At 35.4% G+C, this 15,566-nt stretch overlaps 1 protein-coding gene across 1 annotated transcript in view; it reads left to right on the top strand.

The window, feature by feature from the left end:
- Positions 1 to 12,569, top strand: part of CLPX (caseinolytic mitochondrial matrix peptidase chaperone subunit X) — a 45,274-nt gene extending 32,705 nt beyond the window's left edge. Inside the window, exons 11-14 of the mRNA XM_057723353.1 lie at positions 5,662 to 5,961; positions 7,564 to 7,656; positions 8,564 to 8,670; positions 10,818 to 12,569. Of these exons, the coding sequence (XP_057579336.1) occupies positions 5,662 to 5,961; positions 7,564 to 7,656; positions 8,564 to 8,670; positions 10,818 to 10,908 (591 nt within the window). The 3' untranslated portion in view covers positions 10,909 to 12,569. The remainder of the gene's footprint in view (positions 1 to 5,661; positions 5,962 to 7,563; positions 7,657 to 8,563; positions 8,671 to 10,817) is intronic.
- The last annotated feature ends 2,997 nt before the right edge of the window (positions 12,570 to 15,566 follow it).

Raw genomic sequence — 15,566 nt, 5'->3', positions numbered from 1 at the left:
TGATTGATTTGCGTATATTGAAGAATCCTTGCATTCCAGGGATAAACCCCACTTGATCATGGTGTATGATCCTTTTAATGTGTTGTTGGATTCTATTGGCTAGTATTTTGTTGAGGATTTTTGCATCTAAATTCATCAGTGATATTCGTCTGTTCTTTTCTTTTTCTCTGGTTTTGGTATCAGGGTGATGGTGGCCTCATAGAATGAGTGTTCCTTCCTCTGCAATTTTTTGGAAGAGTTTGAGAAGGATGGGTGTTAGCTCGTCTCTAAATGTTTGATAGAATTCACCTGTGAAGCCATCTGGTCCAGGACTTTTGTTTGTTGAAAGATTTTTAATCACTGTTTCAGTTTCATTACTTGTTATTGGTCTGTTCATATTTTCTATTTCTTCTTGATTCAGTCTTGGAAGGTTACAGCTTTCTAAGAATTTGTCCATTTCTTTCAGGTTGTCCATTTTATTGGCATGTAGTTGCTTGTAGTAGTCTCTTATGATGCTTTTTATTTCTGCGGTGTCGTAACTTCTGTTTCATTTCTAATTTTATTGATTTGAGTCTTCTCCCTCTTTTTCTTAAGTCTTGTTAAAGGTTTGTCAATTTTGTTTATCTTCTCAAAGAACTAGCTTTTACTTTTATTGATCTTTGCTATTGTTTTCTTTGTTCCTATTTCATTTATTTCTGCTCTGATCTTTATGATTTCTTTCCTTCTACTAACTTTGGGTTTTGTTTGTTCTTCTTTCTCTGGTTTCTTTAGGTGTAAGTTTAGATTGTTTATTTGGGAATTTTTTTGTTTCTTGATGTAGGATTGTATTGTTATAAACTTCCCTCTTAGAACTGCTTTTGCTGCATCCCGTGGATTTTTTTTTTTTTTTTTTTTTTTTTTTTTTTTACAGTAACAACTTATCTATTGATTTTACTTTAGGAATGTAACATTGTCATCATATTAACATATCTGATAGAAATAATTTTAATTTTAATATTATTGCTAGAATTTAATTTAGATCACAAGTAGTTGCATATATGCAATGACTAAAGAAGCCTTTTCTACTGTTTTTTTTTTTTTTTTTTTTCTTCTGTGTAAGAATTATTCTCATCATGATTTTTTTTTTTTTTTTTTATTATTTTATTTTATTTTTTTGGGGGGTACACCAGGTTCAATCAACTGTTTTTATACACATATCCCCATATTCCCTCCCTTCCTTGACGCCCCCCCCTCGATTCCCCCCCACCCTCCCTGCCCCAGTCCTCTAAGGCATCACTGTGTTTTTGTTGTCATTTGACTCTAGGTATTTTTTGATTTCCTCTTTGATTTCTTCAGTGATCTCTTGATTATTTCGTAGCGCATTGTTTAGCCTCCATGTGTTTCTGTTTTTTGCAGTTTTTCTTTCCTGTAATTGATTTCTAATCTCATAGTGTTGAGGTTGGAAAAATTGCTTAATATGATTTCAGTTTTCTTAAATTTACCAGGTCTTGATTTATGACCCAAAATGTGATCTATCCTGGAGAATGTTCCATGTACACTTGAGAAGAAAGTGTAATCTGCTGTTTTCAGGTGGAATGTCCTATAAATATCAGTTAAACCTGTCTGGTCTGTTGTGTCACTCCTGTTTCCTTATTAATTTTCCATCTGGATGATCTGTCCATTGCTGTAAGTAGGGTGTTAAAATCTCCCACTGTTATTGTGTTACTGTCAGTTTCCTCTTTTATAGTTTTTTATCTGATAGGAGTATTGCTACTCCGGCTTCCTTTTGATTTCCATTTGTATGGAATATCTTTTTCCATCTCCTCACTTTCAGTCTGTATGTGTCCCTAGGTCTGAAGCGGGTCTCTTGTAGACAGCATATATATGGGTCTTGTTTTTGTATCCATTCAGCCAGTCTGTGTTGGAGCATTTAGTCCATTTATATTCAAGGTAATTATCGGTATGTATGTTCCTATTACCATTTTCTTAGTTGTTTTCGATTTGTTTTTGTAGGTCCGTTTCTTCTTTTGTGTTTCCCGCTTAGAGAAGATCCTTTAGCATTTGTTGTAGGACTGCTTTGGTGGTACTGAATTCCCTTAGCTTTTGCTTGTCTGTAAAGGTTTGTTTGTTTTGTTTTGTTTTTTGTCTGTAAAGGTTTTGATTTCTCCGTCAAATCTGAATGAGATCTTTGCTGGGTCTAGTATTCTTGGTTATAGGTTCTTCCCTTTCATCACTTTAAATATATCATGCTGCTCCCTTCTGGCTTGCAGAGTTTCTGCTGAGAAATTAGCTGTTAACCTTATGGGAGTTCCCTTGTATGTTATTTGTCATTTTTCCCTTGTTGCTTTTAATCATTTTTCTTTGTCTTCAATTTTTGTCAGTTTGACTACTGTGTATCTTGGTGTGCTTCTCCTTGGGTTTATCCTGCCTGGGACTCTTTGCACTTCCTGGACTTGGGTGGCTATTTTCTTTCCCATGTTAGGGAAGTTTTCGGCTATAATCTCTTCAGATATTTTCTCAGGTCCTTTATCTCTCTCATCTCCTTCTGGGACCCCTATAATGCGAATGTTGGTACCTTTAATGTCCCAGAGGTCTCTTACGCTGTCTTCATTTCTTTTCATTCTTTTTTCTTTATTCTTTTCTGCATCAGTGATTTTCACCGTTCTGTTTTCCAGGTCACTTATCTATTCTTCTGCCTCTGTTATTCTATTGGTTCCTTCCAGTGTATTTTTCACTTCAGTTACTGTATTGCTTATCTCTGTTTGTTCTTTAATTCCTCTAGGTGTTTGTTAAACTTTTCTTGCATCTCTTCGATCTTTGCGTCCAGTCTTTTTTCGACTGAATCGTCTTCAGTATCATTATTCTGAATTCTTTCTCTGGAAGGTTTCCTATCTCCATTTCATTTAGTTGTTTTTCCTGGGTTTTATCTTCTTCATCTGGTACAATGTCCTCTCCATTTCATTTTCTCTCTCTCTCTGTGGCTGTGGTTTTTGTTCCACAGGCTGCAAAAGTATAGTTCTTCTCGATACAGCTGTCTGCCCTCTGGTGGTTGAGCTAGCTTTAAATTTCTTAAAGAAAAATAGGGAGAAATCATGAGCCAGGTTTTATTGCCTGAAGGAGGAAGGGTATGATGTCTTCATGGGAGACAAAGATTTAAAAAGAGTTTGTGACATAGATTTTTATGAAAAGAAGACAGAGGCAGAGTCTTCAACAGTGATTTTATAGAGGATTAAACACATCCATTTGGCTATTGTTTTTTATCAAACCTCATTGAAAGCCAGGTGTACAACGTTAAATACTAGGGAGATTGAGAGTGACATATGCACACTACTCTATATAGAATAGATAACTAATAAAGACCTACTGTGTAGCACAGGAAACTCTACTCAGTACTCTGTAATGGCCTATATGGGAAAAGAATCTTAAAAAGAGTGGATATATGTGTATATACTTGTATAACTGATTCACTTTGCTGTACACCTGAAACTAACACAGGATTGTAAATCAACTATACTTCAATAAACATTTTAAAAAAACACACGAAAAAATACTTATTTCCCAACCACATCAAACTGTTTTGGTCCTGAGTTTTATTCTTATTGCTTTTGCGCATGTCCTCCACTACCTCAGTCCAGTTGGCAAATGTGTGTTCATTCTTTAAGGACTCAGTCTGTTAAGTGATTAGGCAACTCCTCTGCAAAGACTTTCTTGGTCACCTCCTACCCTCCCTCCCCAGTGCCTGTTTTCCTCCTTTCCACTGCCAGTTTCCTGTACAGTTGTCTTTCATTGCTCCTATGATACTTTAATATCTTCATGTGTTCTCACTATAAATAAGCCCCGTTAGGTTAGGGTAAGAGCTGTCCTCAGGTTTCTATCCAGTGTTTTATAATAATGCTTAATAAATGTTTGTACATATATAATAAATGTGTATATATATTTATTACTGTATATGCCTATATTGCATATATAATAAATGCTTAATATATGTTTAAATTATTGAATAAAAGCTATTTTGCTTTCTAATACACCAACTGTCCACATACACAGAGTATCAGGAATGGATTTTTTGTTTCTTTTTTGGGGGGAGATGCATTGGGTCTTCATTGCTGCGTGCAGTCTTTCTCTAGTTGCAGTGAGTGGGAGCTGCTCTTCATTGTGGTGCATGGGCTTCTCATTGGGGTGGCTTCTCTTGTGGAGTATGGGCTCTAGGCGCACAGGCTTCCGTAGTTGTGGCATGTGGGCTCTAGAGTGCAGGCTTAGTAGTTGTGGCACATGGGCTTGGTTGCTCCGCAGCATGTGGGATCTTCCTGGACCAGGGATTGAACCCATGTCCTCTGCATTGGCAGGCAGATTCTTAACCACTGCACCACCAGGGAAGTCCCCTGGGATGGATTTTTTTTTTTTGGGGGGGGTACACCAAGTTCAATCATCTGTTTTTATACACATATCCCTGTATTCCCTCCCTCCCTTGACTCCCCCCCCACCTTCCCTCGAGTCCCCCCCACCCTCCCCGTCCCAGTCCTCTAAGGCATCTTCCATCCTCAAGTTGAACTCCCTTTGTTATACAACAACTTCCCACTGGCTGTCTATTTTACAGTTGGTAGTATGTATATGTCTGTGCTACTCTCTTGCTTCGTCTCAGCTTCCCCTTCACCCCCCGCCCCCTGGAATGGATTTTTAACTTGGGCTACTTTCTCATATATCATGTACTTCTCCTGTACTTTTGACAAAAGGTGTATTTGTACATCAAAATTAAACTTTTTAAAAAATAAGTTGTGGGGTTGCAGGCTCCAGAATGCACAGGCACAGTGGTTGCGGCACATGGGCTCTTCAGTTGTGGCACACAGGCTCTATAGAGTGTGCAAGCTCAGTAGTTGCAGCACATGGGTTAGTTGCCCTGCGGCATATGGGATCTTAGTTCCCTGACCAGGGATTGAATCCGTGTCTCCCGCATTGGAAGGTGGATTCTTAACCACTGGACCATGAGGGAAGTCCCCAAAATTAAACTTTCTGACAGTTGCCTGGAGTATAGTTCTTTTATGTTGACTAAAGTAGGATCCATACACCTTAGATATATGACCTTTTGCAGCAAAGTTACCATTTTTGTTTGATGTCATCCTTACATGTTCTTTATAAAATCAAAATTATTCTAATTCATGAGATGTTCTAACTCATAGGATATTTTAACTCATAGTATGTAACCCCAAATGATGGTTTACAGCTGTGGATAATTTCCTTATAAGGCTGCTTGTTCCATAAGTACTACTCCTGTTTACAGTATTACAAAATTGACTTTGGTTGCAAAATAATTACTATCTCTGTTTTCACAGTTCTTGCACACTTAGGAAGCCACACTAGTCTAGAGGTCTTGGAAAAATCCTGCAACATCATTATCTGAGTTCTAAGGGACTTCCTATCACAGTTCTTACTTACCTACTTTTACTAGAATTCATTCTTTGAGAGTTGATTAGGTTGTCAATTTTGAAGGCAGATAGACCTGAGTTTGAACCCTGACTCTTACCACTTTGCAGCAGCGAGAGCTTGGTCAAGGTACTTAACCTCTCCAAGCCTTTTTTTCTTCATTGTAAAATATGAATGATAATACTTTCTCCTGTTGCAGAGATCACACGAGATATGCATGCAGAATGCTGAGCACAGTGCAGCCTCATTGTGTTATTTCACTGTCTGTCTTTTCTTTGGCAGTATCTTGGTTTTGGAACACCATCTAATCTGGGAAAAGGTAGAAGGGCTGCAGCTGCTGCAGACCTTGCCAATCGAAGTGGAGAATCAAACACTCACCAAGACATTGAAGAAAAAGATCGTTTATTACGTCATGTGGAAGCCAGGGATCTCATTGAATTTGGCATGATTCCTGAGTTTGTGGGACGGTTGCCTGTGGTAGTTCCTTTGCATAGCCTAGATGAGAAAACACTTGTACAAATACTAACTGAGCCACGTAATGCTGTTATCCCTCAGTACCAGGCCTTATTCAGCATGGATAAGGTTAGATTTTTATTTTTTATACTTAGTTAATTTATGGGTTTGGTTTTTTTTTTTTTTTTTTGCTATTGAAACTCTGCATGTGTTAGCCTAACAAATTAAAAAGTAATACTTATCATCTGGAATATCAGCCTATTCCTCACTAAATATGGATCTGGGAATTAGGGAATGCACATTGTGTTATATTAGACACTTAGGAGTTGGCTTTATTATTTTTTTTCTTAACTAAAATCAACATTGTAGGTTAAAGCCCAAGGGTATATATAGAGAGAAATTATACTAGCACCCTACCCCTAACCCCTCAAGTCAAGCACACAGGATTGTCTTTTCAGCTGTGATATTCTAAATGCTTTCATTGTGACATACTAGGTATACTTTTTTCTAAAATTAGCTCTCACATCTACTTCTGTGCAGCCAGACACCTGGAGCCATATATCCAGATAGCAAATATTTGGGTTTTATGAACTGAGTATCTCAAAATGCCAGGCTCCTCTCCATTGCCACTATCCCTACATCAAGTCAAGCTCCTTTATCATCCTTCACCTTGACCCATGCATTTGCTTCCTAACTGGTCTCCCTATCTAAAGTCTGTCTCTAACCACCACCACCAAAATATCATTAGCTCCTACTCTACTTCCAGAATGGATCTTTTTAAAATTATTGAACACAGTGCCCAACAAATAGATATTGAGTTCTTAATAAATATTATTGAATGAATAAACACAAAGCTAATTATTTTAGTCCTCTCCTTTAAAATCCTTCAGTGGTCCCTTAGCCTTATTTAGATGTCCCCACTTTGGTGCTGTCTTAGCACCATAACTTGTCACCACCAAGTACACTTAAGTTTCTTGAGGGCAAAGGTGGTATCTGATTCATCATTCAGTTCACACACAGGGGTTCAATAAATGTGGAATAAAGTCCTAGAAAAAAATCCCTGTTAATCTAGAAAACCTCTTCAAGGACTAAGGACCAACTCATGATTCATACTGATACCTTCTCATAAGTTAATTAATAGAAACAAGTGCTTTTGGAAGGCAGGGTTCTAAAGCATCATGAGAGATAATTGCCTCATTTAAATTTTATATTTTCTAAAAGAAAAAATCATACATTTTCTGGAGGTAAAAATTAATAACCAAACATTGTTTAATACCAAGTTCTTACGAAATCTGATGTTCCAAAGTATTTTGATTTTTTTTTTTTTGGTATATTAAATTCTCAATTTTTTGAATTTGTGGTAATTTAGAGAGACTTGTCTAAAGTTTTACCTTTGTTCTATAGGATGAGAGGGTTGGTAACACTCTTTAAATAAAATGAATATTTTCCAGAAACTAAGTTATAGTCAAAAAATGCTTTAGTCTGAAAGGGATAGAATCAGTCAAGACACAAAGATTCTGACTCTGTGTTTCTAAGTATTAGTGACTCAGTGTACTTAACTCTCTGGAACTTATTTCTTTACCTATAAAGTCAGGACATTCGTCTCTTTTTGTTCTAAAAAGACCAGAAATGGTGGTAGGTAGTAATAGTTAAACATCAAATACTGCATGGTTATATTAGGAAAATATCCTCAAGTGTTATCTGAGTTATTTCTTTTGAATGTATTTGTAGTGTGAACTGAATGTTACTGAAGATGCTTTGAAAGCTATAGCGAGATTGGCATTAGAACGAAAAACAGGTGCACGAGGCCTTCGGTCCATAATGGTAAGTTGGCATAAATTTACAACAATTAAATTATTTCTTGGTCTGAAGTAAACTTCCATGGTTTTCCTTTGGAAATACATCCAGAAAATTGGTCTAATATTTTTTGTGGGTTTTTTGTTGTTGTTTTGTTTTTGTCACAGTAGATTATATATTTTTTCTTTCTAAAAAGGAATTTCAAGATGTTTGCAACAAAGGACATACACTTAATATGATTGATGAAATAGAGGAAATCAGGATCTTGGGAAAGAATTTCAGAAAACTCTACGTAGGCCTTATGACTAAGCCCCAGAGTGCCTTCTCAGAACCATCAAAATAGTCATTTGTTGTTTTTTGTTTGAAATTAAGTTGTAGATACTGTGACATTTTTACCCGTAAATTTTTCAGTATGGTATGAACTCACTGTTTTTATTTTGTTGCAAATCTAGAGACCCAGCCTCCTTTCAGCCACCACCCTCTCTCTTCCTTAGAGTTCTCTCCCCTGTCCCCCCAGGTGTGGCTGTACAGTGGGTTTCTGTTTCCCTACATGCTCCCAAAGCAAGCACATGTTCTATTCTCTGAGGATATCACTGAGAAATATTACTTCTGTCATCTCAGTAGGACTTTTTGATTAGAACTGTACATCCATCACAGACAATTTGAGATTTATACTCTTTAATGAAGGCCTGGACTTCATGTGTTGTGACAGATTTATAAACATGTAAACTAGAAGAACAGGTGACATAGTTGACATTTTTAGTAAGAATATGAAAGTGTTTACATTGACTTTTCAACATTCAGTTCTTGGTGCATAATAGGGACTCCATAATATTTGTTGAATTGATGAATTTGATTGAAAACCTATAGAATACAAGTATTTTGTATGTAATCTCAGTTTTCCATGTAATTCATTACTTTTTTATCTCCTTAGGAAAAGCTGTTACTAGAACCAATGTTCGAAGTCCCTAATTCTGATATTGTATGTGTGGAAGTTGACAAAGAAGTAGTCGAAGGAAAAAAGGAACCAGGATACATCCGGTAAAGTATATTGTCAAACTAAAACAGATCTAAAACTTGACATGTACTCTTTATTGCTGTGGTTTATTGGTCTGTCATAAAATTGTATAAAAATCCTTATATTCATAAAGCAATCAGTTATCTCCAATTTTCTGTAGAAAAAATTTCTAATTTTAGTTTCTAAAATGATATTTTGAGTCTTCTTGAAAATTGATCTTCAAAATTAGCCTCTACTTTTTTTTCCTAAAGGAAGAAAAAAACCCTCATAGCATGATAGCTGCAGTCTATAAATGAATGAGCATGTCTGTGTTCAAATAAATATTTACAAAAACAAACGACAGGCTTTACTTGGCCTGCAGGCTGTAGTTTGCTGACCCTGATCTATTCAATAAATATTTAGTAAACGGTGCTTGACATTAATGTTACCTACACAAAAATTAGGATTCTGTCACATGATATATTTTATGCTTATCTTCTAAGGTAACTTATGAGGCAGTTGATTAGTTTTGAACAACCTTTACTTATTCAAAGAGAATCTCATTTTTATTGTTTAGTATTAATATATAAAGGAATTGTGGTGGTCTGATCATAATTTTGACTAATTTGAGTCATGTTGGTTTGGTCAGAAGCTAAATGTCAAGCATTGAGTTAAAATCATAGATTCTACTTTTTGTTGGAGAAAAGGCCTTCACAGTTGAAGCCTTGTTATTGATTTATTTCAGTAAAAAAATTGTTAGGAAAAATGTTGGGAAAATTACTTGTAGTTTTTGGTTGTGTGCTGTTTCCCATATTTTACCATTAAGCGTTCTTAATATTAGAAGTGCTCTTTTTCCCCTCCTTGGAATCAAACATTTATCACAAGATGAACACTTTCAATTTTCAAACATACAATCACTTTCCTCCATACTCAACTCAAAATTAGTAAACAGAATTTTATTCAAACTTTACAAATATCCTTTACATTTAGCCTGAGATTAAGCATGAGAAAGTTCATCCTGAACTTAGACTTCATTGCCCAAACACTTAAGCATCAGAAAGTTAAAGCTGAGGATGAATGTTCATTTATCAAACATAATTTAAGCATTCCAGTGAATTTTGACAATGAATAGTTACCCAAACCAAACTTGAATTTGTTCTGGTCTACATAATCTTCAGAGCCTAAGAGTATGTGTTATTTAATAATGATTTTAAAACGTCTTCAAATGACAAATTATGAAGGTGTGTCCAGATATGGAATTTTATTTTAGTTCAGCATTTCTATAGCTGCTGCTTTAGAATAGTATTTAAAAAAAAACCCTCCCCAATCAACATGTACTTGAAAACATGTAACAGCATGGTATAGTTTCTTTTTATAAATATTAGTACCTGTAATAACATAAAATACAGAGTCTGCCTTTTTCAAATATTAAGTCTCTGAATGCTTCATTCATCCTTTGGTTTCAAACCCACACAATGTACTCATGTGACATTGTAGATACAACATTGAGACAACACTGTACATCTGTTGGGGAAGGAGGGGTGCTGTGGGAATACCAAAGCACTACATTATAGAAAGTAAATGTTGAAGCAAAAATAATTTCTGAATGCATACTGTACATTATGTAAACATTCATAATAAGAACACAGGCCAAAATACTGTTTTTTATAAATCAGAATCTTTTTTTCTTTTTAATCTCACACATTGAAGATGCTTTTTGTTAAATGGAGCCTGTTCCTATGTTTGCTTGTGTGCTTAAATATTCTTGGAAAGAAGTATTTGTTACATTCATTTGCTAACGGTTTGTCCTCTTAGTTGGCTGACTGTTGCAAACAAAGAATACAGTACTATTTCAGCACCTGTTTTTCATGTAATCCTAGTTATGTAATATATAATTAACTCATTTTTGTCAGTCCATATTAATAATATAAATACATTAAATAAAGCAGTGAATTTCAAAATTTATGCAGGGGAAACTAGTTGATAATTTGTTTCCAGTAAGGCTGGTAGCAAAATAATTACTACAAATAGAAGTGCTCTTAATATTTTCTGTTTGTGTGTGTGTGGCTTTTCTAGCTAGGTGGATTAATTTATTATTTTATTATTAATTTTTTTTTGAGAAGTTGTGTTTACCCCTAATTCTTATTAAAAAACCAAACCAAAACAAAACACTGATGGCTTTTCATTATAGGGCTCCAACGAAAGAATCCTCTGAAGAGGAGTATGACTCTGGAGTTGAAGAAGAAGGATGGCCTCGTCAAGCAGATGCTGCAAACAGCTAAACTGTCAGACTTCTGTCGTGTATATAAAGTTTTCCTTCTTTTGTTTAGGATCATAACTGTCTCTACAGTCTGACATTAAAAACATTGGCTCTATCTTGGATATGATACATGGTCAGAAGACTTTAGGATAAAAATCAGATCATGTATATTATGTAACATATTGATTTATACAGACTGACATTACATGGACTTTAATGACAGTGTTCAGAGATAAAATGTACATTATTTTGGTTCGGTTTTTAAAATATATGCTTTAAAAAAATTCTTAGGAGTTCGTTTAAGCAATGCAGGTGTTGCAATAACTGTGGATTTTATAATGTTACTCTACAAATGGGAAAATAAATTCTTTAAAATTGGAGATTGGGATTCCATTCTTTAGTTTAACTTTCTCTACCCACATTTGTTTCCTGAAGATACTAGACTATTAAAGTTTTACTCATCTTAAGAACTGGAGCAGGTAGTTTCCAAGTAGTTAAAGATTTCATGGAAAAAGTACCCCAAAGAACCATATGATGATTTGTTTAGCTGTATTCTTAGTCTTATCTGCTAATACATGACACTAACTTCCCCATTGGTACTGTAAAAAAGGCCATTCTCTTGCTGACTGGTCTGATTTATTTGCCATCCTTGGTCCATTTTAGTATTATGAGTGAGCAGATGGAATTGAAGTCTGCCTTAAATCTTCAGAAAAATACTACGTCTAATTCGAAAAGTAGCATGCAGCATCAATCATAATAGCCATGTGCTGAACTAAATAAAATACCCCCATGTTGTATACTTACCTGAAGTAATTAGTTTTTTGTTTTGTTTTCTGGTGCTGGATATTTGTCTAATTTTTTGGCTTCGTAGAACATTAAAGAAAACCTGTGCTTTGCTATTGGCAATGTGTTCATACTAAAATATAAGTTATTAACTTTATATAACAAAACTAAACAGTGGGGGAAATTTTGAGAAGTTAACAATGAAAATTATTTCATTCGATTCCATAAATATTAAAATATTTGGGTACTTTTTAAACTTCTTTTCTGTCCCTCTGTATTGATACAGGTTTCTGTACTGTTCCTTTAGTTCAGCCTCATTGGAAGTTGTTTAAATCAGAGTACATTTAAACATTTGTTTTCAATTTTTGGTTTATAAACTCTTGAGTTTTCCTCTTGTGTCCCCCCCACCCCCCTTTTTCTTAGAAAAAGAACCTTAAGCTATTAGCAAATCCTAAATCTTGTTGATAGAATTGGGTTTTCTGTGATGTAATAAAAGATGTGAGATATCTATTTATGGCTTGGGTAGGACCAGAAATGTACTTTTGCAAAGTGTTTCAGCCTGGTTGTTATAGTACGGAACAGAAACTGGTATCCTTTTTGGTCTCTCTAGTAATGGTTAAAGTTCTTCTCAGGAAGTCTTTCATGTTATAACTGGTCATTATCTTTTTCTTATAGGCTCATCATTTTCCTTTTTGTAGAGTGAAAATTGGAATAGCTACTAAATACATTAAAGGCAGTCCTCCAGAAATGGGCTGGGAGACATTTTAGTCACAACAACTTACATTTGGTTTTGGAAGATGTTAACAAACCATAATTGATGTTTTTAAATTAAACACAACAGTATAATACGATTTGTATCTTGAAACTTGTTTTGACATTTGAATAAAACAAAGGTATTAAATGAAAGCCATTGTTGTGGTGTGTCCATATGCAATGCCGTTTGTAAAAGGACACAGATATCATGAGCTACTGGTTAATCCTTGACACTTTCATATTCCTCTAATAAATTCTCCTAGTTGTAGATTCCACAGACAAAAAAAGTCTGTTTATGTTAAACACTGATTGAAGATCCTTACTTAAATATCCTGCATGGACCCCACTAGGAATACAGACCAAGTTTTCCAAGAAGCTTATTAGTCTGGTAGGGGCAGCAAGCACATCAGTGCATTATAATAATGGAAGTGAGGTAGGTACCAGGTGTGGCACAAAAGGTGATAGCCCAGATAGATCTGGAAGAACAAGTAGGAATTTGCCAGAAAGGAATAATGAAAATTAAAATCTCAGAAATGTGAAACAACTAGGGAGCTTTAGGAGTTGAGAAATAGGCAAGAGGTACGACTTCATGTTACTCCCCTGAGGTGACCGTTTAATATATTCTCTCTCCTCTCCATCTTACTAAAGACTTTGCCTTTCATTGAGAAACTATCAAAAGATGGAACTCATCTTCCCACCATCAAATCTATAAAACTATCTGCCTCAGCACCCAGCCTTTCTCTCCAGTTACAGTTGGAGGATTCCTTTTATCAAAACTCAGTCACTCTACATTATTATGAGGGGATCCCATCCTCCCCTCTCATTTCTCAAGGCCTTCAGTTCTGTTGTTAGTACCTCTACTACATAATTGGTCTCCTTCCTTCTGAAACATTCCCAGAAGCATCTAAACACCACCTTCTATTTCCTGTTCTATAGCAGACGCCCCAAGCTTATTTTTCACTTGTCTTTCCAACCACACCGTAAGTCCACTAGCATGAAGATCATGCCAGTTTTGTTAACTATAACCAGCACCTACATGGTGGTTCCCATATCTGGTGCTCCATACATTTTTTAAAAAGTTATAGAATATCTTGAATGCCAGGTTAGGTGGTAATTTTATGCAGAAAATAGTGGGGACGTATTAAAAGGGTTTTAAGCACAAGAATTGGACATCACTAGATGTGTGATTTAGATTGTTGGGAAGGGAAGGCTCTGAGATAAATGGAAGGAAACATGACTAGAGGCCTACTTGTGGACACTTCTCCAGCACTTGCCCTCTATCTCCTACCTCATCATTTTCCTCCTGTCTTTTGGATCAATTTTTTAAAAAAATTTTATTGGAGTATCGTTGATCTACAATGTGTTTCAGGTGTACAGCAAAGTGAATGAGTTATAAAAACATATATATCCACTCTCTTAGATTCTTTTCCCATATAGGCCATTACAGAGTATTGAGTAGAGTTCCCTGTGCTATACGGTAGGTTCTTATTATTTATTTTATATATAGTAGTGTGTGTGCCAATTGGATAAATTCTTATCAACACATAGAACACAACTCCCTTGAACCCACGCCCCCTCCACGGTAAACTACAAGCTGATCTTGCTGTTTCCAGTTCCCTTCCCGGGCTTTGATTCTGAGTGAGATGAGAAGCTGTTGGAAGGTTTTGCGTAGAGAAATGACATTATCAGACTAAAATTTTAAAAGACCACTCTGGTTGTGGTATAAGAGAACAGCCTATAGAGGCCCAAGGATTATATCAGGGACACTTGGGGCTATTATAATAAGCCTACTAGAAGATGATGGATTGGACTAAGGTGAGTGGAAGAGTGGATGGGTAGGTATTTTTGCAAATCTGATGAAAAGTGGTATTCCATGTTCTTCAATGGGAAAACTCAATATTATAAATATGTTATGCCTATGTTAAGTTATAATTTTAATATTCTAATAAAATGTAAAGTTTTAAAATGAAACTAGGCAAATGGATTCTAAAGTTCATATGAAAAAATAAGCATGATGAACAAGCAAGATGATAATGCACACTTAGAGTGCTTACTCTGTGTCACTCTTGTTCACTTCATGCAACAACTCTGTGAGGTACAAATTTATCAGTCCTTGTAGAGGAAGAAACTTAAGCCCCGAGTGGTTAAGTAGCTTTCCTAAGGTCACACAACTAGTAAGTAACAGCCAGGATTTAACTCCAGGTAGACTGGTTCCAGAGCCTCTCCACCTAAACAACAACTGAATGAAGAATGAGGAGGGACTGCATCTCTATTTTTAAAATATTATAAACCTTTAAGTATTTAAGTGTGTACCAGTGCACAAATGGACAGATCAATGGGAAAGAATGTAAAGTACAGAAATAGATCCCAAATATATATGGGAATTTAGTATTGGAAAAGTTGATACTTCAAATTAATGAGAAAAAGAATATTCAATAAATGGTTTTGATAACTGAGTATCCATCTAGAAAATATAAAGGTATATCCATACCTTACCTAATAAATTTTAAGATGCAACTGAAGCCTTTAAATATTATGTACAGTATTACATAATTACTGAATACATAAGACAAATAAATATGTAGTATATTACAAAGCTTCTGAGAAATATTAGAGGTCCCTTGGGAAGTGAGGTCAGGCTCATATTGATTCTTCTCATGGTACAGAGCTGGACTCTTACCCAAAGGATCATCCATCACTTTACAGCTTTGAAAAGTAAAGCTCTAATCATGTGATACTGGAACAATTGGACAGTCAAAAGGACTGGGTGGGGGTGGGGCTCAAACTAAGTCTCAAAAATCAACTCAAAATGGATTTCAGACTTAAATGTAAACCTAGAAAATTTTTAGAAAAAGCACAGGAGAAAAGTTTTCAGGATCTAGAGCTAAGACTTCTTAGATTTGACTCCAAAAGCATGATCCATAAGAGGAAAAATTGGTAAGTTGGACTTCGTCAAAATTAGGAATTTTGCTCTAAAAAAGCAAACAAACATGTTAGGATGAAAGGACAAGCAATAAACTGGGAAAAAAATATTTGCAAATCACATACAATGGACTAATATCTAGAATACATAAAGAACTTTCAAATTTCAACAGTAGAAAACCCAAAAAATCCAATTAGAAAATGGGCAAAAAACATGATTAG

This window comes from Hippopotamus amphibius, chromosome 2, assembly GCF_030028045.1.
Source record: "Hippopotamus amphibius kiboko isolate mHipAmp2 chromosome 2, mHipAmp2.hap2, whole genome shotgun sequence".
NCBI classification, from domain to species: domain Eukaryota; kingdom Metazoa; phylum Chordata; class Mammalia; order Artiodactyla; family Hippopotamidae; genus Hippopotamus; species Hippopotamus amphibius.
Note: the sequence above shows the minus strand (reverse complement) of the source record. Positions and strands in the feature narration are given on the sequence as shown.